General features: G+C 42.4%; 2 protein-coding genes across 2 annotated transcripts; one reads left to right on the top strand and one right to left on the bottom strand.

The window, feature by feature from the left end:
* Positions 1-5,760: 5,760 nt before the first annotated feature.
* ufsp2 (ufm1-specific peptidase 2) lies at positions 5,761-21,159 on the top strand. Its single transcript, XM_055923763.1, has 12 exons — positions 5,761-5,869; positions 11,528-11,597; positions 15,282-15,465; positions 15,777-15,840; positions 16,039-16,193; positions 16,586-16,778; positions 17,883-18,029; positions 18,110-18,274; positions 18,795-18,919; positions 19,102-19,178; positions 19,574-19,698; positions 20,974-21,159. Exons 1-12 carry the CDS (start codon positions 5,867-5,869, stop codon positions 21,058-21,060), a joined length of 1,395 nt encoding a protein of 464 aa, XP_055779738.1. The 5' UTR covers positions 5,761-5,866; the 3' UTR covers positions 21,061-21,159.
* ankrd37 (ankyrin repeat domain 37) lies at positions 21,152-26,528 on the bottom strand. Its single transcript, XM_055923765.1, has 4 exons — positions 26,190-26,528; positions 25,509-25,658; positions 24,660-24,751; positions 21,152-22,763 (listed from the first exon to the last, which is right to left on the bottom strand). Exons 1-4 carry the CDS (start codon positions 26,214-26,216, stop codon positions 22,520-22,522), a joined length of 513 nt encoding a protein of 170 aa, XP_055779740.1. The 5' UTR covers positions 26,217-26,528; the 3' UTR covers positions 21,152-22,519.
* Positions 26,529-27,045: the final 517 nt, after the last annotated feature.

Below are 27,045 nucleotides of genomic sequence, written 5' to 3'. Positions count from 1 at the left end.
GATAAAAGCTGTTTTTCAGTCTCTCTCTCAGCTTTGATGCAACTGTACTGACCTCGCCTTCTGGATGATAGCGAGGTGAACAGGCCATGGCTCGGGTGGTTGATGTCCTAGATTATCTTTTTGACCTTCCTGTGTCATCGGGTGCTGTAGGTGTCCAGGAGGTCAGGCAGTGTGCCCCCCGGTTATGATGGTTTGCACTTTCAGTTTTGCTCGAATGCTGCCATCTATCCACAGTTTCTAGTTTGGGTAGGTTTTAATAGTCACCGTGGGAACAATACACTTCCCTATACACTTCCTGATGAACTCAGTCACCGTGTCCGTGTTAGCGTCAATGTTATTCTCAGAGGCTACCCGGAACATATCCCAGTTCGCATGATCAACTAAAGTAAAACTGCGACAAATGTGACAAAGAAATGTACTTTGTCGTGAATTCGAGGCGTTATTTTTAAGGCATATCCAACACAACACATTACTGAGTAACACTTTATATTTTAAAGCATGGTGGTGGCTGCATCATTTTATAGGTATGTTTGACATCTGCAAAGACTAGTGAGCTAAGCACAAGGCAACAACCTGGAGGAAAACCTGGTTCAGTCTGCTTTCCAGCAGACACTGGGAGACAAATGCACCTTTCAGCAGGACAAATATACACTGGAGTTGCTTACCAACACGACATTGAATGTTCCTGTGGCCCATTTACAGTTTGGACTTAAATCGTCTTGAAAATCTATGGAAAGACTTGAAAATGGCTGTCTAGCAATGATCAACAACCAACTTGACAGAGCTTGAAGAACTTTTTAAAGAATAATGTGCAAATATTGTACAATCCAGGTGTGCAAAGCTCTTAGAGACTTACACAGAAAGAATCACAGCTGCAACCGCTGCCAAAGGTGGTTCTAACATGTATGGACTCAGTGGGTTGAATACTTATCACATCAAGATAGTGTTTTATTTTTCATAATTATTTTACAAATGTTAGAATTTTTCTTCCACTTTGACATTAGAGTAATTTTTGTGTAGATAATTGATAAACAATTACAATTAAATCCATTTTAATCCCATTTTAAGCAATAAAATGTTGAAAAATTCAACGGGTGTGATTACATTCTAATTAAGACACTTTATAATATACACTGCTCAAAAAAATAAAGGGAACACTTAAACACAATGTAACTCCAAGTGAATCACACTTCTGTGAAATCAAACTGTCCACTTAGGAAGCAACACTGATTGACAATAAATTTCACATGCTGTTGTGCAAATGGAACAGACAAAAGGTGGAAATTATAAGCAATTAGCAAGACACCCCCAAAAAAGGAGTGATTCTGCAGGTGGTGATCACAGACCACTTCTCAGTTCCTAAAAGTGACCAAAAGTGACCAAATTCAAAAGTGACCAAAACATCAGCCAGGAAGCATAGGAACTGAGAAGTGGTCTGTGATCACCACCTGCAGAATCACTCCTTTTTTGGGGGTGTCTTGCTAATTGCCTATAATTTCTACCTTTTGTCTATTCCATTTGCACAACAGCATGTGAAATTTATTGTCAATCAGTGTTGCTTCCTAAGTGGACAGTTTGATTTCACAGAAGTGTGATTGACTTGGAGTTACATTGTGTTGTTTAAGTGTTCCCTTTATTTTTTTGAGCAGTGTATATATAGCTATTGAGATTAATATAAAGTATTAATGCCTCATGAGCTTAGTTTAACTGTTTAACCCCCCATCAGAACCCAGAATATAAACCATTATCATTGCAAACAAACACTGTATAGCTTCAAAACATGGTTAAAGCTACCATTTTGATCAAATGTATGGTCAGTTCAGGCATCCATAACCCAGTTATGAGTTTGAGAGTGGTTACAGTCTCATCCCTCAGCTGTTTACCTAAAGAAAATGGTGGGGTGAGTGCTTTGATTTGAAAAAAAATCTCATATTGCCGCTGGGTTAAATTAAATTGTCAATCTAAATTCCAACTGTATAGTATTTAGTAGGACGATTAAAAGGTAACTGTACTGCCTCTTTCGGTCTTTCTTCTACCTTTACCATTTTGGAAAATGCTTAAACTGGGGGTGGTGTGTTTTGAGTGTGTCATCTCTACCAGGGCCCGGTTTCCCAAAAGCATCTTAAGGCCCAAGACTGTCCATCAGTGTACTGGTATCAGTATAGACGGGTTGATTGTTTAGAAACAAAAGCGATGTGTGTGCAACTATGGGGCAAAACAGACAGGGTTGGCTTAGACTGTTGACATGTAAATTATATTTCGAATCCAGATTTTTATTGAAAACATAAATACATTTGCACAATGAGCACTTGTTGTCTCTCAAATACAATGTTACAGTTGTTGGTTAGCTAGCTAGCAAATTTCAGCAATATTAGCATGGACATGACATCTGTCAAAACACCTAAAAACAAGACGTGGTATCAATAACAAGATACAATGAGATGAAACAAACCACCAACGATTCCCCTCATGACAGCTTCTTGTCATTGTTGCTAGCTATCTGATCATTCAGAATCACACCAATGCACGCCTGTAACGGCAGCCTTCCCTCTCTTCATGAGAAGAGGTGTAGCAGGGATCGGACCAAGACGCAGCGTAGCCAGTGCTCAACATGTTTAATTACGACAAATAAACGTAAACACTTACAAAACAAAATAACAAATGTGGCTTACCGATACAGTCCTAGCTGGTGCATAGAAAACACAAAGACAGGAAACAACCACCCACAAATCCCCAACACAAAACAAGCCACCTATATATGATTCCCAATCAGGGACAACGATTGACAGCTGCCTCTGATTGAGAACCATATTAGGCCGAACACAGAAACAGACAAACTAGACACACAACATAGAATGCCCACCCAGCTCACGTCCTGACCAACACTAAAACGAGCACAACACACAAGAACTATGGTCAGAACGTGCCAACGCCTTCTGGCCACATCGATGCAGGTGCATCATTTTCATGACGTTGTCAGCCAAGCCGTCTATCTGTAGCTGTTGTAATGATTTGATGGACAAAATTACATGTTTTTAACTTACAATAATAAAAGCTTTTGAGCGAGAGTCGAGTGGCTCGTGTCTATTCTCTTCAAATGTTCTTATGATTTTTGGCTGCACCTATTGTCAGGAAACATTTGATACATTCACGCATGGTAAACTTTCATAATCATATTTAATTAAATAAAAACAGTTGCTTCGACCACATTCATGAGCATCACTGTCCTTGTCCTGAGTGACAGATTCACATTCACTCAAGCACAACACATTTTCGGCCCCTTCTCACATATTCAGAACACTGAACACTGAACACAGAACACTGAATACACCTGGATGCCATCCAGCCGACATTTCCTAAGGCCTAAAGTAAGGACAAACGGGCCATATTCAGAAAGTAGGAGATACTATTTTGGATCAGGTCCTCCCATCCATGTAGTTATAGAAATGTTGATCCATAAACCAAAACTGATCCCATATCACCACCATTACCCTGAAACGCTTTATGAATATGGGCCCAGGACTTAATTCATTTGTGGCACTGAGAACCATCAGACTTCTCAACACGCACACACACCAAGTTAGTCTGGGACTGAATAAAGAGTCCTGTTGACATTCTTAACATACTCTTCTTGACTTTTTCATTGTATTTATCATAGACCTATTTTTGACTTTTAACTTGCACTGTACTCATGTAATGTACAGTATTTGCAAGGACCTTGCATACAGAATTGCTATGTAAGATTTTATAGCTTGTGTGGTCTATGGTTCTGTCTGTTAGTGTGATATATAATAATATACAGATGGTCATCTGTGTCAAGATGTGATCAGGAGTAGATTTTTTTGTGGGCCTTTATTTAACCAGGCAAGTCATTGAGAACACATTGTCTTTTACAAAAACACCCTGACCAAGAAGGCGCAATGAACCGTACAGTAAGCAGACTACTGACAATTTACAGACAAAGTAGCTATAGTTTAGATCCCTGTAATATGGATACAAGTGTATAGTACGATGAGCCCAGAAGAGTGTACCACCAGTACATCGAGTCACTATTAGTCGATACTTAATGCTTTCCTTGTACCTATGTTTGTCCTGTGTAACTTCATGCTTTTCTTTGGGTGGTGAAATCTGTTTTCCAACGGAGTAGGAAGTTACAACTTCAAGCGTGCACTACCACTCAATATTTTATATAAATATCCATTGTTTAAAATTGCTGTGTAGGGTGCCATGGGGTAAGACGCCCCCTAAGATCAATGTCTAATTGATGAAAAAAGAAGCTAAATTTTGAAAATAAATTGTAGGTGGATGATGGCCATGTTTAGGGTAAACAAGCTAAAAATGAAAATTGACAGATTTTTCTTTATTTAATAAAATGTTTTTTTTTTTAGGAAAGGGGCATTTTGCCCTAACTCCTATTCTGACCCTAACCTAACCCTAAACCATAAACCCTAACCCCTGTTCTGACCCTAACTGAACCCTAACCCCTATTCTAATCCTAACCCTGGCCCCTATTTGAACTCTGAAACCTAACCATAATCCTAATCATGCTGGGGGTTAGCTAGCTTTGCTAGCAGACATTAGCTTATGCTAACCATCTGGCTAGACTTTATTTCATCTCAGACTTTCTGCTTGTGAAGTTGCCAGTTAGCTAACTGGGATAGCCAGTGCCTAAATTACAGTTAATGATCAACCATAAAGGGGTGGCCCCCTCAAGGGGGTGTATCCTACCTGTGCTTGTTCTGATTGTTATAGTGTTTTCAGTTGAATTTGGAATCTATCGTTTTTTTGTTTTTTTAAAATGGCATTTTGCCCAAACTAACAAATCTGCCATGCAATGATGTGCTGCTACTTCTCCATTAACAAACAACAGCTAGATTGTCAGAGGTCACGTAAAATGATAATTTTATCAAAAACGACAGATTTCAGCACCCAAAGAAAAGCTCATAGTTACACAGGACAAACATAGGTACAAGGAAAGTGTTATTTTAAAGAATGGACATTTTTACAAGTAGGCCTACCAACTGATAGCTACTTGAGTCTTGATGTAGTCGGTGGTGGTACACTCCGTCAGCACTCATTGCTACTCAACTCCATTTGGTTGGACATTTAGTTGGAGTTAAGTTTACTAAGCTACAGACAAAGCAGACAATTAGCCTGTTTTAAAATAACTTAACACATTTAGGAAATTTACATATTTACAAAATGGATTTGGTGCAGAATGTGTGCAGGTGTGTCAGTATCTTATTGCACTGCCATCACAAACTTTTAACATTCAATGTGTGAAGTTTGCATTTGAATCAATATATCAATCCTACACACATCTAGTTCCAGTAGGCCTATTAGATTTGAGAAAATTGGCATTAGCCCATATGCATTGCATTTAGCTTTAACATTAGATATTGCAGATGCACTCCACACACATACATTTTAATGTTGTTATTTTGCTGTATTATTGACTTTGTATTGTACATATGTTATGGTAGAGTAGTGTATAATAATGTGTTGTGTTATTTATTGTTTATTGTATGTAATTCTGATTGGACCCCAGGAAGAGTAGATGCTCCCATGCCAGCAGCTAATGGGGATCCGGGAAATAAATACAAATACAAAAACACTAACCTTAAAATACGACCAATAAACACATGTTTGTTTTCATGAAATCTTATGAATTCAACAACAAGGAATCATTTTGACTTTGTGGCTGTAATAAACCACACAGCACGCAGGCGGAGTTATCTTCCTCGAAGATGTCATTGATTGGGCCAAATGATGCGCGTCACATGAAAACAAACATGTCTGACTTCCGTTTTGGAGGTTCTACATAACGAATAAATCATTACATTTTATCGTATTTTAAGCTTGTAGAATGGTAAGTGTTACATGAAAGGATTGTGCATATGTTTGCCATGTTTACATTTGCTAATGTTTTGCTTGCCACGCATCCGATCACACCAAAACATGAAAGTAGCCAGTTAGCGAGCATACGATACGTTCAGTCAGTGGTGGCTAGCTAGCTAACGCGGTAGCTACAGAGTTTAAGCTTTTTCCATAAGGAGACCGCGTATTTTCTGACAAAGTCTGGTTAAGTCCATGAGCCAGATCCCCAAATGTGGGCCAACGATGTCTCATAGTGATTTGTTGGAAAAAATGTGAACGGTGCAGCAGTGTTAGCTTTCCCATATGGATTTGACCCTATGACAAACCATGTCAGTATACAACAAGTTATTGCTCGGAAAGCTTAGATTCACAGCTAACGTTATCCATCAAACACATTTTCGGAAAGTTCAGTTCAGCATAACTTTGACCTCTAGGGTACATAAGAATTACCTGTACAAATGGCTTTAAAAAGGAAGCCCGGATGCATGTTTTACTTTGTTTAACAACTAGTTATGAAAGGTCATGAAATTACCTTTTAAATTATATATAATATAACCACATTTGAAACGAACAGCTACAACTATTCTAAAAGAAAATTGGCCATATTGTTCCATTTACATTAGAATGTTGGAAGCTTAACCATATAATTCCATGTAATGGGACAGCTGTTTTTGGATTGTAACTTTGGTAATAGAGGCACCAAATTGCACACGCAAAGCTAGAAAAATGTTTTAAAAATATGTGTAGATACAGGGTCAAAACAGAATGCATGCATTAAACCCACAGAAGCCTTTTTCCAATATGACCACCAAACAACTCAATGGGGTCTTATTGGACAATTTCACATGACCATACCTATATGAAATATAATTGTAGTATGCCCAAAAATATATAAAAATGTTTATAGTGATGTAGAATACACAACCACATGAGCCAGGTGTGCCAGATATATGAATATGTTAAATTATTCACATAATTGTGGTAAGAATGTGGCCATAAAGCTGTCTGAATTGCTGATTTCTGATCAATAATGTCAATATGTCATCTTCAAACATGTAAAATTGATATGGTACATGTGAATAGTCATGTATGTGAACTGATTAACATTATATACTATGTTATTCTATAAACTGTTTTCATAAAACAGGACTAGAAACTTTAAAATTCCATAGGATAAGTTTTCACGTGATGATGATGATGAGAGCAGCAAACCATTACATGTAGTTACTCTAAATTAAGATGTTTTCTTACTATGGGGCTATAGCAGTAATATAATTTGCTTTAACAGGCCAACACTAGATTTGACTATACTGAACAAAAATATAAACGCAACATGTAAAGTGTTGGTCCCATGTTTCATGAGCTGAAATAAAAGATCCCCGAAATGTTCCATACCCACAAAAAAATTATTTCTCTCAAATGTCATAAGTGTGAGGGTCGTGTTGAATGTGCCACCACAGATCCCAGCACTGGCATGCCAGCCAGGCGGTATGCTGTCGTAATTGTGTCCACTATCCAGTGAGAGAGCCTCTGCTTTGATAGCCCAGCCCCAGGACTCTCTCACCATAGCAGACAAAGAGCTGGTCTGTTCTTACTGACCGTGTTCACTCCACATAGGCAGCCAGTGCCCTCACAGGGCCACCACTGCCGGGGGTCGTAAGCAGACAGGATAAAAGGGATTTTTACATGCCTCTCTGACAGAACCTTCGGGAGGAATGAAGGGTTGGGGTGGAGAGATATACTCCTCCCCCCAGGGTCCACCCGGTAGCACTCAGAACTTACCGAAAGAGCATGGAGCTCATCCACCCTCTAAAACAAAGCCACCTTCATAGAGAAGTGTTTCAGGGAGGCAGACTCCAACGGTTCGAAAGGTTGCTTTGCCAAAGCTGCCAAGACCACATCCAGCTCGCCAGTGAGCGGGTCCTAGCTGGACGCAGGCGACGAACCCCCTTCATAAACCTGGAGACCAAGGGATGGCGCCCCACTGGCCTGTCTATCCACCCCACATGGCAAGCAGATGTAGCGGCCAAATACCCTCTCAATGTAGAGGCTGCCAAGCCCTCATCCAAGCAAGACTGCAGGTATTTGAGGACATACTGCACCCCACATGACTTGGGCACAACCTCAATACCAGTGCACCAAGAGCAGAACAACCGCCAGTGCAACTGGTATGCCGCGGTTGTAGCCGGCACCCTTGCACTCTGCATGGTGTTCATTACACCCTCCTGTAGTCCTAAAATGGATCATTGGTGCTGTTCAGTGGCCAAGTCCACAGACTGAGGAGATGCGGCCTCGGATGCCGCAGAGTTCCCCCCCGCCTGAGACAGCAAGTCAGGTCTCGGGGGAAGTTGCCAAGATGTCCCAGACAACAGAGACAGGAGAAGGCTGAACCAGGGTCGTCTGGGCCAGTATGTGCCACCAGAAGCAGACGATGCTCTGCCATCCTGGTCCTGTCCAGCACAGCCTGGAAAGGGGGGAATGCGTAAAGCTCCAGCCCTGTCCAATAGTGAGCCAGAGCATCCAAGCCTGGAGTCCCTGGTGGCGCCGACATGGAGTACCACAAGGGGCAGTGTGCATTGTCCAGGGAGGCAAACGGGTCCACCTGCGCCCTCCCAAACTTGTCCCACAGGTGCTGCATCACCTGGGGATGTAGGCTCCAGTCCAAAGGTGACGGACCCTTCCTCGAGAGCATATCCGCTGACACACTCAGGAGGTCAGGTACGCTAGACAGCCCTGAGCCCAAAGAAGGAGCTCCCATGCTATAAGATTGAGGCGGTGGGACCTCAGCCCACCCTGATGGTTGATGTAAGCCAACACTGTGGTGTTGTTCGTTCTCACCAGGACATGTCTTCCTTTCAGATGTGGAAGGAAAGACCGCAGGGCCAGCAGTACAGCTCAAAGCTCTACTGTATTGATGTGCCTGCCGCTCCAAGGGGGTAGCCAACAACCGCTGTCTAAACTGCCCTTGCTCACACCGACCCAGCCGATCTGGGAGGTGTCTGTGCTGACCAGCTCCCGGCGGCACATCCTCAGCATCTCCACCCAACCTGAGAGAAAGGAGTGACAGCGGCACCTCAACAATGCCCTGAGGCCCTGTGCGGTAACCTGCAGCTGGCGGTGACAGTGGCGCTTTGGGTGCAGACAGTGGGAGTTGAACCACCGTTGAAGAGGCCGGAGATGGAGCAGGGCCAGGGGAATCTGCAACGAGGCCGCTGTCAGCAAGCCCAACAGGCGTTGGCAGTGGTTGAGGCAAGATAAGATCGCCTGAACCCTTCTGGTAGGCAGGCGTGCTCTCATAAGGACTGAGTCCAGTTCCATGCCAATGAAGGCCACCCTCAGGGTGGGCGTCAGATGACTCTTCTTGTCATCTACAGTAATGCCCAGCCCACCGATGTCGGGGCACAAATCAGCCAACCGTCCAAGTAATGCAGGATCAACAATCCTCGGGACGTGAGAGGTGCCAGGACAGCGTCCATGCACTTTGTGAAAGTGCGGGTTGCCAAGGAGAGGCCGAAGGGAAGAACCAAGAACCACCGTAAGCCGTCCCTTCGAAAGTGAATCAGAGGTACTGCTAATCAGCTGGGTGAACAGGAACATGGAAGTACGCATCGCTCAGGTCCAGCTCCACAAACCACTGGTCCCTAGACACGGCCTGCAACACGCGGCTGGGGTCAGCATGTGGAACCTCAGTACCTTCAAGTACCATTGAGGTTGCGGAGGTTCAGAATCGGTCGAAACCCTCCGTCTCTTTTTGCAACCCCAAAGTAAGTGGAGTAGAACCTACCTAGTCGTTCTGATGTCTCGATCGTGCGCATGGAACCCTTGTCCAGGAGTGAGGAGATCTCCAGCCACAGGGTTTTGTCAGGGGGTTGGCCACTGTGGTGACACGAAGGCCCCTGAAAGACGGGGGCTGGCATCGGAATTGGAGTCAGTACCCCTCGAGCATTGTGGACAACACCCAGGGGGACGACACACCTTCCTTCCACTTTGCACTTTGAGACCTGGAGAAGCGCCGAGGCCAGGAAAGGGTGTGTCAGGAGTCCTGCCAGGGCCCACCTCTCTTCTTGCACCCCGAGCACCTGGGTCTCCCAGGCACGTCCCTATGGCGGTGGCGGTTGACACCATCACACCTCTCACAAAGGGAAGCCTTAAGCTCAACCAAGCCAACAAGGCCACGGAGCAGGGGTCCGACGCCCTGGGAGAGCTTATGTCATGATCCCCTTGGAGGAATAAGAACTCAGTGAGGGATAAATGACCCAGTACCTCTGCAAAAACTGGGGAAGACCAGTATGGGAAGAACAGGCTGTTGCTTCACCGCACGCTGTGTCCCTTCCCGCTGTCGTCCCTTAGCACAAGGCAATTGGATTGGGCCAGCCAGAGATGGCACCGGGAGGTAACCACCTGCACCATGGCCTTCTAGGCAGAGTTCCTCTGTCCAGTGTCTGTGTTCTTTTGCCCATCCTAATCTTTTCTTTTTATTGGCCAGTCTGAGATATGGTTCTTTCTTTGCAACTCTGCCTAGAAGGTCAGCATCCCGGAGTCGCCTCTTCACTGTTGACGTTGGAGTTTTGCGGGTACTATTTAATGAAGCTGCCAGTTGAGGACTTGTGAGGCGTCTGTTTCTCAAACTAGACACTCTACTGTACTTGTCCTCTTGCTCAGTTGTGCACCGGGGCCTCCCACTCCTCTTTCTATTCTGGTCAGAGCAAGTTTGCTCTGTTCTGTGAAGGGAGTAGTGCACAGCGTTGTACGAGATCTTTAGTTTCTTGGCAATTTCTCGCATGGAATAGCCTTCATTTCTCAGAACAAGAATCGACTGACAAGTTTCAGAAGAAAGGTCTTTGTTTCTGGCCATTTTGAGCCTGTAATCGAACCCACAACTGCTGAAGCTCCAGATACTCAACTAGTCTAAAGAAGGCCAGTTTTATTGATTCTTTAATCAGGACAACCGTTTCAGCTTTGCTAACATAATTGCAAAAGGGTTTTTCTAATGATCGCCTTTTAAAATGATAAACTTGGATTAGCTAACACAACGTGCCATTGGAAAACAGGAGTGATGGTTGCTGATAATGGGCCTCTGTACGTCTATGTAGATATTCGATAAAAAATCAGCCGTTTCCAGCTACAATAGTCATTCACCTCATGAACAATGTTTACACTGTATTTCTGATCAATTTGATGGTATTTTAATGGACAAAAAATGTGCCTTTCATTCAAAAACAAGGACATTTCTAAGTGACCCTAAACTTTTGAACGGTAGTGTACATATCCATTTTACACTTTTAAAGAGGAAATATTACAATTATTGATCATAATATGTTCATAAATCAGTGATTCCGCCAGTCTCATTTATTCTACATCACTATGAAAATGTCTGGGCATACTACAATTATATTTCATACAGATATGGTCATGTGAAATTGTCAAATAACAATAACTTAAACATAAACAATGGAGTAGGCCTAATGGCTAAATCCTGTGTGGTCATGATAACAGTAGGCAGTTATACTATCCCATTAATTGAAGTATTCATACGTCATCTCCCCCCAAAATGTTAATAGGCTATACTATTTAATGCTTACAAATGACCAATGAGCTTCTGGAAATTATACAGATTCAGCTTTAACTTTCTGACTTTATCATTATGTAGGTTGTCGGAAACATCATCTTACGGTTGAGAGGGTCTCTGGAGTTCAAGTGCCAGTTGGACAGCACAGATGGTATGTACTGTAGAGGGAATTCTGCCTGTGATTTACATTTCCTCTGTTGGTTATGCTCGTAAAGTGTGTGTGTGTGGTGTGTGAGAGCGAGAGAATCCAGAAACATTAGCCCTGAACTAATGGGTATCTCATTAAACTCAAGTGTAAAAGTCAGAAATGGTAGTTCTAACGTTCATGTTTTCCACTAGCGCATACTGTCGGCTATATAGCTGATTTATACTTTTTATTTCACCTTTATTTAACCAGGTAGGCCAGTTGAAAACAAGTTCTCATTTACAACTGCGACCTGGCCAAGATAAAGCAAAGCAGTGCAACAAAAAACAACATCACATAGTTAGACATGGGATAAACAAAAGTACAGTCAATAACAATAGAAAAATCTATATACAGTGTGTGCAAATGGAGTAAGGAGGTAAGGCAATTAATAGGCCATAGTAGCAAAGTAATTACAATTTAGCAAATTAACACTGGAGTGATAGATGTGCAGATGATGATGTGCAAGTAGAAATACTGGTGCGCAAAAAAAGTAAATAAAAACAATATGGGGATGAGGTAGGTAGTTTGATGGGCTATTTACAGATGGGCTGTGTACAGCTGCAGCGATCGTTGAGCTGCTCAGATAGCTGATGCTTAAAGTTAGTGAGGGTGGTATAAGTCTCCAGCTTCAGCGATTTTTGCAATTCGTTCCAGTCATTGGCAGCAGAGAACTGGAAGGAAAGTGGGCCGAGGGAGGTGTTGGTTTTGGGGATGACCAGTGAGATATACCTGCTGGAGCGCGTGCTAAGGGTGGGTGGTGTTATGGTGACCAGTGAGCTGAGATAAAGCGGGGCTTTACCAAGCAAAGACTTACACAGTTGAAGTCGGAAGTTTAAATACACCTTAGCCAAATACATTTCAACTCAGTTTTTCACAATTCCTGACATTTAATCCTAGTAAAAATTCCCTGTCTTAGGTCAGTTAGGATCACAACTTTATTTTAGGAATGTGAAATGTCAGAATAATAGTAGAGAATGATGTATTTCAGCTTTTATTTCATTCATCACATTCCCAGTGGGTCAGAAGTTTACATACACTCAATTAGTATTTGGTAGCACTGCCTTTAAATTGTTTTACTTGGGTCAAATGTTTCCCACAATAAGTTGGGTGAATTTTGGCCCATTCCTCCTGACAGAGCTGGTGTAACTGAGTCAGGTTTGTAGGCATCCTTGCTCTCACACACTTGTTCAGTTCTGTCCACACATTTTCCATGGGATTAAGGTCAGGGCTTTGTGGCCACTCCAATACCTTGAATTTGTTATCCTTAAGCCATTTTGCCACAACTTTTGAAGTATGCTTAGGGTCATTGTCCATTTGAAGACCCCATTTGCGACCAAGCTTTAACTTCCTGACTGATGTCTTGAGATGTTACTTCAATATATCCACCTAATTTTCCTCCCTCATGATGCCAACTATTTTGTGAAGTGCACCAGTCCCTCCTGCAGCAATGCACCCCCACAACATGATGCTGCCACCCCCGTGCTTCATGGTTGGGATGGTGTTCTTCGGCTTGCAAGCCTCCCCCTTTTTCCTCCAAACATAACGATGGTCATTATGGCCAAACAGTTATATTTTTGTTTCATCAGACCAGAGGATGTTTCTCCAAAAAAGTACGATCTTTGTCCCCATGTGCAGTTGCAAACCGTAGTCTGGCTTTTTTATGTCGGTTTTGGAGCAGTGGCTTCTTCCTTGCTGAGCGGCCTTTCAGGTTATGTCGATTTAGGACTCGTTTTTACTGTGGATATAGATACTTTTGTACCCGTTTCCTCCAGCATCTTCACAAGGTCCTTTATTGTTGTTCTAGGATTGATTTGCACTTTTTGCACCAAAGTACGTTCATCTCTAGGAGACAGAATGCGTCTCATTCCTGAGCGGTATGACGGCTGCGTGGCCCCATGGTGTTTATACTTGCGTACTATTGTTTGTACAGATGAACGTGGTACCTTCAGGCGTTTGAAAATTGCTCCTAAGGGTTGAACCAGACTTGTGGAGGTCTACAATTTTTTTCTGAGGTCTTGGCTGATTTCTTTTGATTTTCCCATGATGTCAAGCAAAGAGGCACTGAGTTTGAAGGTAGACCTTGAAATACCTCCACAGGTACACCTCCAATTGACTCAAATTATGTCAATTAGCCAATCAGAAGCTTCTAAAGCCATGACATAATTTTCTGGAATTCTCCAAGCTGTTTATAGGCACAGTGAACTTAGTGTATGTAAACTTCTGAGCCACTGAAATTGTGATACATTGAATTATAAGTCAACAATTGTTGGAAAAATTACCTGTGTCATGCACAAAGTAGATGTCATAACCGACTTGCCAAAACTATAGTTTGTTAACAAGAAATTTGTGGAGTGGTTGTAAAACGAGTTTTAATGACTCCAACCTAAGTGTATGTAAACTTCTGACATCAACTGTATATACATACATACATACATACATACATACATACATACATACATACATACATACATACATACATACATACATACATACACACCCACTACCGTTCAAAAGTTTGGGGTCACTTAGAAATGTCCTTGTTTTTGAAAGAAAAGCACACACAAAATTCCATTAAAATAACATCAAATTGATCAGAAATACAGTGTGGACATTGTTAATGTTGTAAATTACTTTTGTTGCTGGAAAAGGCTGATTTTTAATGGAATATCTACAAAGGCGTACAGAGGCCCATTATCAGCAACCATCACTCCTGTGTTCCAATGGCACGTTGTGTTAGCTAAATCCAAGTGTATCATTTTAAAAGGCTAATTGATCATTAGAAAAACCCTTTTTCAATTATGTTAGCAAAGCTGAAAACTGTTGTCCTGATTAAAGAAGCAATAAAACTGGCCTTTAGACTAGTTGAGTATCTGGAGCTTCAGCATTTGTGGGTTTGATTGCAGGCTCAAAATGGCCAGAAACAAATAACTTTCTTCTGAAACTCGTCAGTCTATTCTTGGTTTGAGAAATGAAGGCTATTCCATGTGAGAAATTGCCAAGAAACTGAAGATCTGATACAACACTGTGTACTACTCCCTTCACAGAACTGTGCAAAACTTGCTCTAACCAGAATAGAAAGAGGAGTGGGAGGCCCCTGTGCACAACTGAGCAAGCTGACAAGTACATTAGAGTGTCTAGTTTGAGAAGCAGATGCCTCACAAGTCCTCAACTGGCAGCTTCATTAAATAGTACCCGCAAAACACCAGTCTCAACGTCAACAGTGATGAGGCGACTCCGGGACGCTGTGGGAGTTCCTCTTTCCAGTGTCTGTGTTCTTTTAACCATCTTAATTTATTTTTATTGGCCATTCTGAGATATGGCTTTTTCTTTGCAGCTCTGCAAAGCTTATTTTCTATTTGGCTGGCTACTCCATGTGCTTGTGGAAAACACTGATTTGGTATCAACAAGTACGTTTGTTATTCAAATCTAAATACTACATGAAGCAGGAGGCCTCCTATAGGACACTAGCCTATAACCAGTCAGTTAGTGTTGGTATCTTTTGAAACCATTGTGTTTTAAAATATGAGTACTACTTCATGTTTTGTGAAGTATGTATGATGTCTTATCTGTATCTTTATACACATTCACCATTGATTGCAAGGAAATCTGGTATCTCTGTTAATGGTCATATTGATTGTGTCTTTACAGTACCACACGTACAAAAGGTCATCTCGAGGACTTTCGAGGCCCTCGGATCCCAGGTGAAAGCAGAATCGCTTGTTCTCAGTCTCTCTAGCAGTCCAGTTTTTCTTTGGCCTAACAAAGGAGGACATGCAACAGCTGGAGAGATATCTCCGAACAGACCATGTAAAGATCTCCAACAGTTGATCCAGTAAGTCATCATACGCCACAATTTGGACCCTCATGTTCTGGGAAAGTAGATTATAAGTCAAGTTGTTTTAGAGTCCATTATTTACCTGGTGTTGTCTTACATGGTAGTATGGTAATTAGATATTATTACTTAGTAACAGTAAGGTACCAAGTAGTTACGACTTATTTTGTGCAACTTAATGCATCAATTGCCTGCTATCTGTATGTCAGCCAACTACTGTAAGTTATTGGCCGAATTGCAGGTTTAGTGTCTCACATGATCATTGTGGAATAGAAACCAAAGTAAATGGAAAAACCCTCATCCTGTTTTAGGACAGATGACCAGGAAAGCAGTAGAAAAAAGTCTGCAAAAAAGGACTTAAAGAATCCAACAGCAGTAAGTGTGCTGCTTTTATACCTTAAAAATAGTCTACGGACATGAACTACTTCCTGTAAATCACTTCGCCACACATTTTCATGCCACTGTGCTACTTGTTTGTCATTCACAAGATCATTTTTTGGTGAGGTTTTTAGTTTTCCAGTTCCTCATATATATTTTGTTGTCTGTCTGGCTATCTTGCTTTCTTGCTTGCAGGGTATCATAAACCTGACCCTGATGACTGAGGTGACAGAGCCAGGCGTCCACTCGGCACCCACCCTCCTGAGAGGAAGTAAGAAGCACCACCTCCTGCAAATGACTCTGCCCATGGACTGCGTGGTCAGTGTCCTTTCCAGCGAGAGCATCTCTGTGTATGTCATCCTCAATCACTCTAAAGGAAACAACATCATTTGGTTACACGCAATTTCAATGAAATTAGACACAGGCTTTAGGAGAATAGAGTACATATTTTTATTATGTCAAACTATATCAAATGTCCAATACCAGAACGCTAAGGTAAACTGATAGATAAGTCAATCAATAACCACCAGAGATGTAGCTAGTTCACAAGACAATACAACCACAAACAGGGTGAAACAAAAGAAACTCAGCCTGATATGATCTCAATTCAAAATTGCTTATTCGCAAGGGACAATTTGGTTGTTTAGTTAACCCAAAAATATTTTTAAGTTTAAACCTGGAAACCAGCTCATAATGTTCAACTGAATCAGGCTCTAAATCTTTTTGTCTGTTGTACATGCAGTGTCTGTGGGACCCTAGTGGGGGCGCTGTGCAGTCAGCTGGGTGACATGGAAAAGGTGGCTCTGCGGCACATGAAAGGGACGGCCCTGCTTATTCCCCAGCCATTTCACTTCCTCCTTCCTGCCCCTGTGGGCCTGGTGACAGTGGTCTACCCAGCGGGTGTGCCCGACAGCCAGCTGGAAACGCGACGCAAGGCAAGGGAAGAATTCCAAACGGACGCCTAGCCCCTACTATGCTACTCCTAGTACTCTACACTTGTGTATATGTGAAATGCTATGATAGTTATTAAGCAATATGGTAGCAGTGGTGTAAAGTACTTAAGTAAAATACTTTAAATATTTTGGGGGGGTTATCTGTACTTTACTATTTATATTTTTGACAACTTTTACTTCACTACATTCCTAAAGAAAATAGTGCACTTTATACTCCACACATTTTCCCTGACACCCAAAAGTACTCATTACATTTTGAATGCTTGGCAAAACAGAAAATGGTCCAATTCACACACTTATCAAGAGAGCACCTCTGGTCATCCCTACTGCCTCTGATCTGGCGGACTCACTAAACACAAATGCTTCCTTTGTAAATGATGTCTGAGTGTTGGTGTGCCCTTGGCTATCCATATATTTAAAAATACAAGAAAATTGTGCCTACTGGTTTGCTTAATATAAGGAATGACTTTAATTTTGATACTTAAGTATATTTTAGCAATTACATTGACACTTAAATATATTTAAAACCAAATACTTTTAGACTTTTACTCAAGTAGCATTTCACTGGGTGACTTTTACTTGAGTCATTTTCTATTAAAGTATCTTTACTTTTACTCAAGTATGACAATTGGTTACTTTTTCCTCCACTGTATAGTAAGTAATATTGAATGTCCACTTATCTCATCTCTACAAAGAGGCAAAATGGACACCTAGCCCGTACCCCTAGACCAGGGTTCTCCAACCCCAGTCCTATTGAGCTTTTGCAGGCTTTCCCTCCAGCCCTGAAGTAACACCTGATTCAGCCTATCATCTGGCCCAGACTGAAGACCATGATTTATTGATTAAGTGTGTTATTGATGGGCTGGAAGAAAATCATGCACATCCAGTTGTTCTCCCAGAGCTGGAGAACCTACGCTACCTACAGTATAGATCTGAAAGGATATGAGGTGTTCGCAAAATGTAAAATAACTATGTGAAATATTATATATTTCTTATTTTGAAATGCTCTGAGTGACTGTCTAGTATTAGAGAAATAAAGTTGTGTACAGTACATGTATTTGATATTGCCGTTTTATGTGTGTGTAGGAGCTGCACAGTCTGTTTGAGCTGCCAGACAACCGGCCATATCTGAGAAGAGCCAACGCTCTACATTTTCCTGATGAGCCCTACAAAGATGGCTACCTCCGAAATCCTCATGTCCACCTGAATCACCCCGCCCTGGAGAACGGCAAGGTTGGTCAGCGCAAACACACACACTGTCACACACAGTGTCACACACAATGACATGCTTATCTGTTTCTCCCTTGTGCCAGCCTTACTTGGTCCAGGGGGTCTATAGCTACCACCACTATATGCAGGACCGCGTGGACGACAACGGCTGGGGTTGTGCCTACCGCTCCCTCCAGACCATCTGCTCCTGGTTCCAGCAGCAGGGCTACGTGGAGCGGGCTGTGCCCTCCCACAAGGAGATCCAACAGGTAGGACTATAGCCTTGACTCTTGCTCAACCCCAAATTGACCCTTAGCCTCGAACCCCATATGCATTCATGGAGACCTTTGAGTGTTGGATAGGTGGTGTAAGGTCTACAATGTGATTTGGGCAAACTATCCCTTATTATACAGAACTCTCTCTCTCTTTGGTAAAGCTGTGGCTCTAAACTTGTCTATTGAACATATTCCAATAATGTGAGACTGTGAATTCGAGCCAGCAGGTAGAGCCTGAGTCCATAGTAAATAAGAATTGATAGGTGATTACAATGGGAGTCTCCTTCTCCTTTCCCACAAGTTGGCCTATAACTCATTGACTGGTAGATAGGGCTATTATAAAATGCATTGTTTTTAATCACATTTTTACTACTGTCAATAGGATTCTATAATTCATAGCCATGTCAGCTAATAGTACCATTATTTTTTTGAGTGTATATGAAAAGCACTTTACAATTAAATGATTAAAATACAAGTTAATTATTGTTATTTTCTCCCCATCGCTGTCCTACAGGCCCTGGTGGAAGTTGGAGACAAGCAAGTGTCTTTTTTGGGCTCTCGCCAGTGGATCGGCTCCATCGAAGTCGCGGCTGTGCTGGATCAGTTGCTGGGGGTCACCTCCAAGATCATGTTTGTGAGGTGAGATGAGATGAGGTGTGTGCGTATATGCCTGCATGGATGCATGTGTGTGCTTGTGCGTGTATGCGTCCATGTAAATTCACCAGTCAGGGCAATGCAGAATGTTTCAGGTAGTTGTGTTCCATGTTACATACTTTTTTGCTTAGTTTGCACATCTAGTTGTGCGTTTATGTGTCCTAAAGCCAAGGGTCTGAGCTGGCCTCCAAAGGCAGAGAACTGGCCAACCATTTCCTTTCTGAGGGAACTCCTATTATGATTGGTGAGTGAAAACTGAAACTATGACAATGTAGAGACAATGATGAAAGACTAATATTATGCACAAATTCCTTGTAGTGATTGTACTGCAGATCTGTTCAAATGATAAGGTCTGGGCCCTGTCCGATGAGTACTTGCTACAGTACCACAGTCATACATAGTTTCATATAAACAGCATCTATATTTCTGTGGTCAAATAAATAGCTGAATGCTTTTGGTAAACATTTTGGTTGACTCCCCTCACACGTAAATACTTCCAGTTTTTTAGGTTGTGTGTGCATTGCACAGGCAGTCACATTGTCTAGCTTAAACAAAGTTACTACAAACATTGCTTGAAATTGAATCTGTTAATTGAATCTATGCAGATTTGTAATTTCCTTCTATTTTGCTCCACACCAGGAGGGGGTGTCCTAGCACACACTATCCTCGGTGTGGCGTGGAGCGAGACCACGGGCCAGATCCGCTACCTCATCCTGGACCCACATTACACCGGGGCCGAGGACCTGCAAGTCATCACGGACAAGGTACCGGATGGTGTCATGGAATCCTGGGGCAATATGTATAAACTGTTTCAGAATGGGAGTGCTGATCTAGGATCAGATCCCCTCTGACCATGTAATCAAATTAATTGTGATCTAAAAGGCAAAACTGATCCTGAATCAGCACTCCTATGTTGAGGCGCTTGAGACATCCAGGTCCTGGTCCCAGGGCGAGTTAATTAAAATGAAAGTTCAAGCCAAAATGAAAGTTTGTCTGATGTTTTCAGACCTCATCTTTTGTGTAGATCCAGCTGGATACTTCAATCCTGAGTGTGCCTATCTTTCTCATCAACATCTGATACACTACCACTTAAATGTACACTACATGACCAAAAGTATGTGGACATCTGCTCGTCGAACATCTCATATCAACATCATGGGCATTAATATGGAGTTGGTCCAATTCATCCCAAAGGTGTTTGATGGGGTTGAGATCAGGGCTCTGTGCAGGCCAGTTAAGTTCTTCCACACTGATCTCGACAAACCATTACTGTATGGATCTCGCTTTGTGCACAGGGGCATTGTCATGCTGAAACAGGAAAGGGCCTTCCCCAAACTGTTGCCACAAATGTGGAAGCACAGAAGTATCTAGAATGTCATTGTATGCTGTTATGCGTTATGATTGCCCTTCACTGGAACTAAGGGGCCTAGTCTGAACCATGAAAAACAGCCCGACCATTATTTCTCGTCCACCAAACTTTACAGTTGGCACTATGCATTCGGGCAGGTAGCGTTGCCTTGCTCCTAGGTGTTTCCACTTCAAAATCACAGCACTTAGGGCAGCTCTAGCAGGGCAGAAATGTGATGAACTGACTTGTTTGAAAGCTGTCATCCTGAAAGTCTGAGCTCTTCAGTAAGGCCATTCTACTGCCAATGTTTGTCTATGGAGATTGCATAGCTGTGTGCTCAATTGTATACCTGTCAGCAACGGTTGTGGCTGAAATAGCCAAATCCACTAATTTGAAGGGGGTGCCCATATACTTTTAGTGTATGTCCACAAGCAGTTGTATATGTTTGGTGATGGGACAAATGAACACCCATAGGAAAAGTTGTATTGAACAAAATGCAGGAAGTGGAAGAAAATTATGTAAATCAAACTGAGGAAATGTACTTATTTAGTCATAAACTTCAGTATCTAGAAGCGCTGTATAATTGTTGCAGTATATATTCCCAAAAACTGCAATCTATTTGCCCTTCTCTACATATGTTATGACATTTTGTGAGAGAACCCAAAATGGAGGTGTTGTCTTCTTTCCCCAGGGCTGGTGCGGATGGAAGGGCCCAGAGTTTTGGGACCAGAACGCCTACTACAACCTCTGTTTGCCTCAGAGACCAAAGACCATATGAGTGTGTGTAGGTTTCAATGTGTGTTGTGTACAGGCACCTGTCCAACAGTATTACAACAAATATCTGAAAATAAATGTTAAAACATCTGAGGTGAAGAAATTAATGACTTTTTATTTTTATTTCAGCTTTCATCTGTGACTGTAATGACAGTCTGTATTCTGTTTTTACATAAACATGCCACCATTGTGTCTCATTCATGAAGAAGTGTCTGCTTTTTATTTCATTTAGTCAAACCTATACACACTCCCCTACATAATCTCAGCATTTTGGATTTGAGATAGTACAGAATGTCACTTTTTATTTGAGGGTATTTTCATACATATCTATTTTACTGTTTAGAAATTAAAGCACTTCATGTATTTAATTCCCCCATTTGAAGGTGTCATAAGTATTTGGCCAAATTCACTTATAGTGTATTATAGTAGTCAAAAGTTTAGATTTTGGTCCCATATTCCTAACACACAATGACTACATCAAGCATGTGACTACAGACTTGTTGGATGCATTTGCAGTATATTGTGCACAATATAAATTAACGGTAGATAATGCATTGTCATTGGAGTCACTATTGTAAAAAAAAAAAAAATTAATTGACACCTTCAAAATGGGGGGGACTAGATGCTTAAATTGCAACAGTATGAAAATACGCTCAAATATAAGGTGACATTCTATACGGTCAAAAACATGATCTCGCATCCAAAATGCTGGAGTATAGAGCCAAATTAAAAGATATAGCTTCACTGTCAATAAATACATAGGGGAGTGTACCTCAAAAGATTTACACTGTAAACAAAGGACTGTGTAAAGTTGATATGTACATCTGAAACTGGTGTCCACAGAATCAGAAGGTCCCATATTGCATCTGAGCATGAAATGCACACAGTGGTTGTTACTTGTGATGGCTAGGCCCGGAGCCTATGCTGAGCACGTGCACACCTCAAGACAGTGGAAAGATTTCAATTGCATACACCTCGCATCATCGTCTCATTCTCAAAACCCATTGGATGAGAGAGCCGGAAGTCCCTCCCCTCTGACCTTCTCCAATGGGTATTGAAAAAGCGGGGAGTAAGCAATTGAGATTCTCCCAGTGTTTAGCCCTCTGAACCAAAGTCTAGGCAATAGCAGCGGGAGCTAACAAGAGTCCTAAGTTCTCAAAGCAAGGTTACTCATCACATGAGCGTAGTTTTCCGAACCATCTCCGCAACACACGTCTGCTTCTGTCACTGCAGGAGAAGGATGCATTCTGCTCCTATCCAAGTTAACCACTGACATTATACTTGCCAATCATTGGCACACAAATACATAGGAGACTCATAGACACACCCCAGTAAGTGGTTAGGAACAGAGACAGGTTTGGTGTCAGACACATTTGTGGGGACTTCGTCATGCATGTCCTGTATTGGACTTGGCTGAGAAAGCGTTGTCCTCCTTTTCGAATTCTAGAGGTGCATTGTTAAAATCACCAGTCTCGAGCCCTCTTTCTGTCTTGGGCCCCGGTGGCAATGAGTGCCCTCTTCTGTCCTGCTACCTTACTGCTCTGGGCGCCAGTCAGCGGGCATGCTACGGGCCCGGCAGGTATCAGAGGAGTGCTGCTGCTCGTCAGGAGTCGCGTCATTCGGAGTGTGTTCAGGAATCGTCCGCACTCCTCGAATCCGTACGAACATGCCAAATCTTCAGCGGTTCTGCCCTCGTTGTTACAAAGTCTGCTCAGGAAAAAACATTGGAAAGGTCACAGATTGTAAAATCAACTGGCTGCATGGAAACAGTTGCCAAAATATAATGGTTTAAACTCATTTGAACCAACTTCATCTCAGGTAATGCCATACGTGTGTAGAATTTTATTTAGAAAATTAGCATCAGTCTGAAAATAGGTATTTCGCAGCTTAATTGGTAGAGCATGGCGCTTATAACATCAGGGTTGTGGGTTCAATTCCGAGGACCACCCATACGTAAAATGTATGCACGCATGACTAAGTTGGCTTTGGATAAAAGCATCTGGTAAATATTATACACTGCTCAAAAAAATAAAGGGAACACTTAAACAACACAATGTAACTCCAAGTCAATCACACTTCTGTGAAATCAAACTGTCCACTTAGGAAGCAACACTGATTGACAATAAATTTCACATGCTGTTGTGCAAATGGAATAGACAACAGGTGGAAATTATAGGCAATTAGCAAGACACCCCCAATAAAGGAGTGGTTCTGCAGGTGGTGACCACAGACCACTTCTCAGTTCCTATGCTTCCTGGCTGATGTTTTGGTCACTTTTGAATGCTGGCGGTGCTTTCACTCTAGTGGTAGCATGAGACAGAGTCTACAACCCACACAAGTGGCTCAGGTAGTGCAGCTCATCCAGGATGGCACATCAATGCGAGCTGTGGCAAGAAGGTTTGCTGTGTCTGTCAGCGTAGTGTCCAGAGCATGGAGGCGCTACCAGGAGACAAGCCAGTACATCAGGAGATGTGGAGGAGGCCGTAGGAGGGCAACAACCCAGCAGCAGGACCGCTACCTCCGCCTTTGTGCAAGGAGGAGCACTGCCAGAGCCCTGCAAAATGACCTCCAGCAGGCCACAAATGTGCAAATGACTCCATGAGGGTGGTATGAGGGCCCGACGTCCACAGGTGGGGGTTGAGCTTACAGCCCAACACCGTGCAGGACGTTTGGCATTTGCCAGAGAACACCAAGATTGGCAAATTCGCCACTGGCGCCCTGTGCTCTTCACAGATGAAAGCAGGTTCACACTGAGCACATTTGACAGATGTGACAGTCTGAAAACGACGTGGAGAACGTTCTGCTGCCTGCAACATCCTCCAGCATGACCGGTTTGGCGGTGGGTCAGTCATCGTGTGGGGTGGCAATTCTTTGGGGGGCCGCACAGCCCTCCATGGGCTCGCCAGAGGTAGCCTGACTGCCATTAGGTACCGAGATGAGATCCTCAGACCCCTTGTGAGACCATATGCTGGTGCGGTTGGCCCTGGGTTCCCCCTAATGCAAGACAATGCTCGACCTCATGTGGCTGGAGTGTGTCAGCAGTTCCTGCAAGAGGAAGGCATTGATGCTATGGACCGCCCGTTCCCCAGACCTGAATCCAATTGAGCACATCTGGGACATCATGTCTCGCTCCATCCACCAACGCCACGTTGCACCACAGACTGTCCAGGAGTTGGCGGATGCTTTAGTCCAGGTCTGGGAGGAGATCCCTCAGGAGACCATCCGCCACCTCATCAGGAGCATGCCCAGGCGTTGTAGGGAGGTCATACAGGCACGTGGAGGCCACACACACTACTGAGCCTCATTTTGACTTGTTTTAAGGACATTACATCAAAGTTGGATCAGCCTGTAGTGTGGTTTTCCACTTTAATTTTGAGTGTGACTCCAAATCCAGACCTCCATGGGTTGATAAATTTGATTTCCATTGATAATTTTTGTGTGATTTTGTTGTCAGCACATTCAACTATGTAAAGAAAAAAGTATTTAATAAGAATATTTCATTCAGATCTAGGATGTGTTATTTTAGTGTTCCCTTTATTTTTTTTGAGCAGTGTATATTAACATCTATGCAACTGTTTAGCGTGTGTGAAAGTTGACACTCACCCAAGTTGGGCATCACTGGCAACGAGTACGCTGATGCATTCCAAACTGCCGGCCTTGGCGGCTTTGTGCATGGGCGTCTCCCCATTGTTGTCCTTCAGCAAATATGAAATAATTTGGGGTAAAGAGAAACAAGTAAATTAAGACTGGTGTTTAGGATCAGTTGAAATGAGAACCTGTAAAATGAGCTTTGCCTCTGTAATTTTCTGGATCTTGAGCAATGGATCTGGTCAATGTGTTTGCGATCCCTTATTGAAGTTACACTGCAGTTACTGTGTCCAAAATATTAGCCTACACTTTACTGCAGTGTCACGTAACATCTTGCAACTATTTTGGGATGAAGAATGATATATCAATTGAAAGCTCACATTTGATGTGTCATGTTGGCCTTTTATTTAGAGAAATATATGCAAAAGCATTGGGCAATTTTATTGTATTGTTGGCCTGTGGACCAATCCCCCTCCCACTCAGTCAGGGTCTCAACTTACTTTTGAGAGTTAGAATTGTAGAATACACAAAGTGCCATTTTGAAATGTGGTTGTGCATCAGCAGTCTAGCCAGCTATTTAAACTTGTAGTAATCATGGTTGAATTGCCAACCAGGGGCCCCCCATTTCACTCTCACTCAAATATCATATTAAAAACTACAAACATCTCTCCACCCTATGGCAAAATTAGTAGAATTGCATAAAATGATTTGCAACATGGCAAATAATTTATCTTAGAGCCACAAAAGGCTTGGGTGAATGTGTGTGTATGTTTGAGAGTATACTGACCCGCGAGCCACTGCGGCCCCCATCCCCATCAAAGTTGCCCATCCCTGCTATAGACAGACAAGTGAAAGTGAATCTACCTGCTGATTGGCATCAGCTCCCGTTTGCAGTAGCCATAGCAAACAAAAGGCTTGTCCGCTGCATGCCGCCAAGTGTGCAGGGGACTGTCCCAACACATTGCTTGAGTTGACAGCATCTCCGCCTTCGAATAAGTTACTAATACAGTCCAGCTGCATAATACAGGAAACAAAGAATAACAGATTAACGCTAGCTACTAGTATATTACATCTGCGCCTACTCTGTTATTCTGAAACGTGTGCGTAAAAAATTATTTCCTTTTCATATGGACAGTTGGTGTCACATGAACGTGAATTGCGTGATAAATTGTGTTGTAAATAAACATATAACCTAGATATGACTATGCATATAATGTCAGAGTGATTTGTGAAGCAAAAATATGGCCACCTTCTAAACATAGCCTAATTAGAGTTAGCCTTGTCTACAGATAATTCAGCAAATGACAAACCATGTCGAAAACTTGGAAATACCATTTTTATATAATTATGGCCTACCTTTCCTTACTCTAACTAAACAAAAATAACGCAGAAACACAGTAATGCAATATTAAATACATTGTATAAACCTGCAATGCCAAAGTTATAGGCTAAATAGTCTATAATGTCAATGTTATAAAACACATATACAGGGCGGGTTGGGTTAAATGCGGAAGACAACAGCCTAGGTATCCCCCTTTCCCTTACCTGTGAGTCGGAATCGAGCAGAAACATTATCAGATCTAAGTATCCCCACAAGAGGTTTTTAACTTGTGCGCACACAGCCGTTCCTTCGATGTAAATAAACCTATACAGTTGGTTGAAAGAACACAAACACCAAAGCAGGCTGCAGCCTATACTCAACTGACACGTGACATTGATAATTTGTTCATATCCTAGTCGGAACTAGGAAACTCGGAAATGTAAGACTTTTAAACTGGTTGTAGTTATACACGTGCTGTGTTCGGATAGAAAGTCGGAAATGTCCCGAGTTTTCTTGTTCCGACTAGCACTCGAACGCGACATTACCATGCGCGATGAGCATGGATGCAGCCCGGCGCATGTATCCTACCAAAGAGGATGAGGTTGTGCGAAACAACACGTACGCACAGGCGGTTGTAAGGGCGGGCTTGCTGGCTCATGTCAATCTGCTGATCTGGGCTCGAGAGCTTTCTGTTTACTCTATATTAATCGGCAAGTCATTTTCAGAAACACTTTTGGGAATTTGACCATTTTATTTTTTGGGAAAATGTAATATTGTTGAATGTTTTGAAAGCAATGTCTATATTATTTAGAAAACGCAAAGGATCAAGGAGTGTGTGTCAAATGTGGAATGAGTGTGTTCCTTTCTCCATTTCTGATGTATTTTAATTTCCCCAATTTGGCATAGGCCATTTCATTAAATTAGTTTACAAAACATATATGCCCAAGGAATTTGACAATTATTTTTCACTATTTTCCCTGAATGCATTATATCGACTGATAATTCATGTGCTTGCTTCAGTAAGAACAACTGTTTTCCCCAAGACACCTAACCGGCCTGTGCCCAAGTCACAGCTGTATA

Source organism: Salvelinus fontinalis, chromosome 5 (genome assembly GCF_029448725.1).
Source record: "Salvelinus fontinalis isolate EN_2023a chromosome 5, ASM2944872v1, whole genome shotgun sequence".
In the NCBI taxonomy this organism is placed as follows: domain Eukaryota; kingdom Metazoa; phylum Chordata; class Actinopteri; order Salmoniformes; family Salmonidae; genus Salvelinus; species Salvelinus fontinalis.
This window is presented reverse-complemented; position numbering and strand designations above follow the sequence as displayed.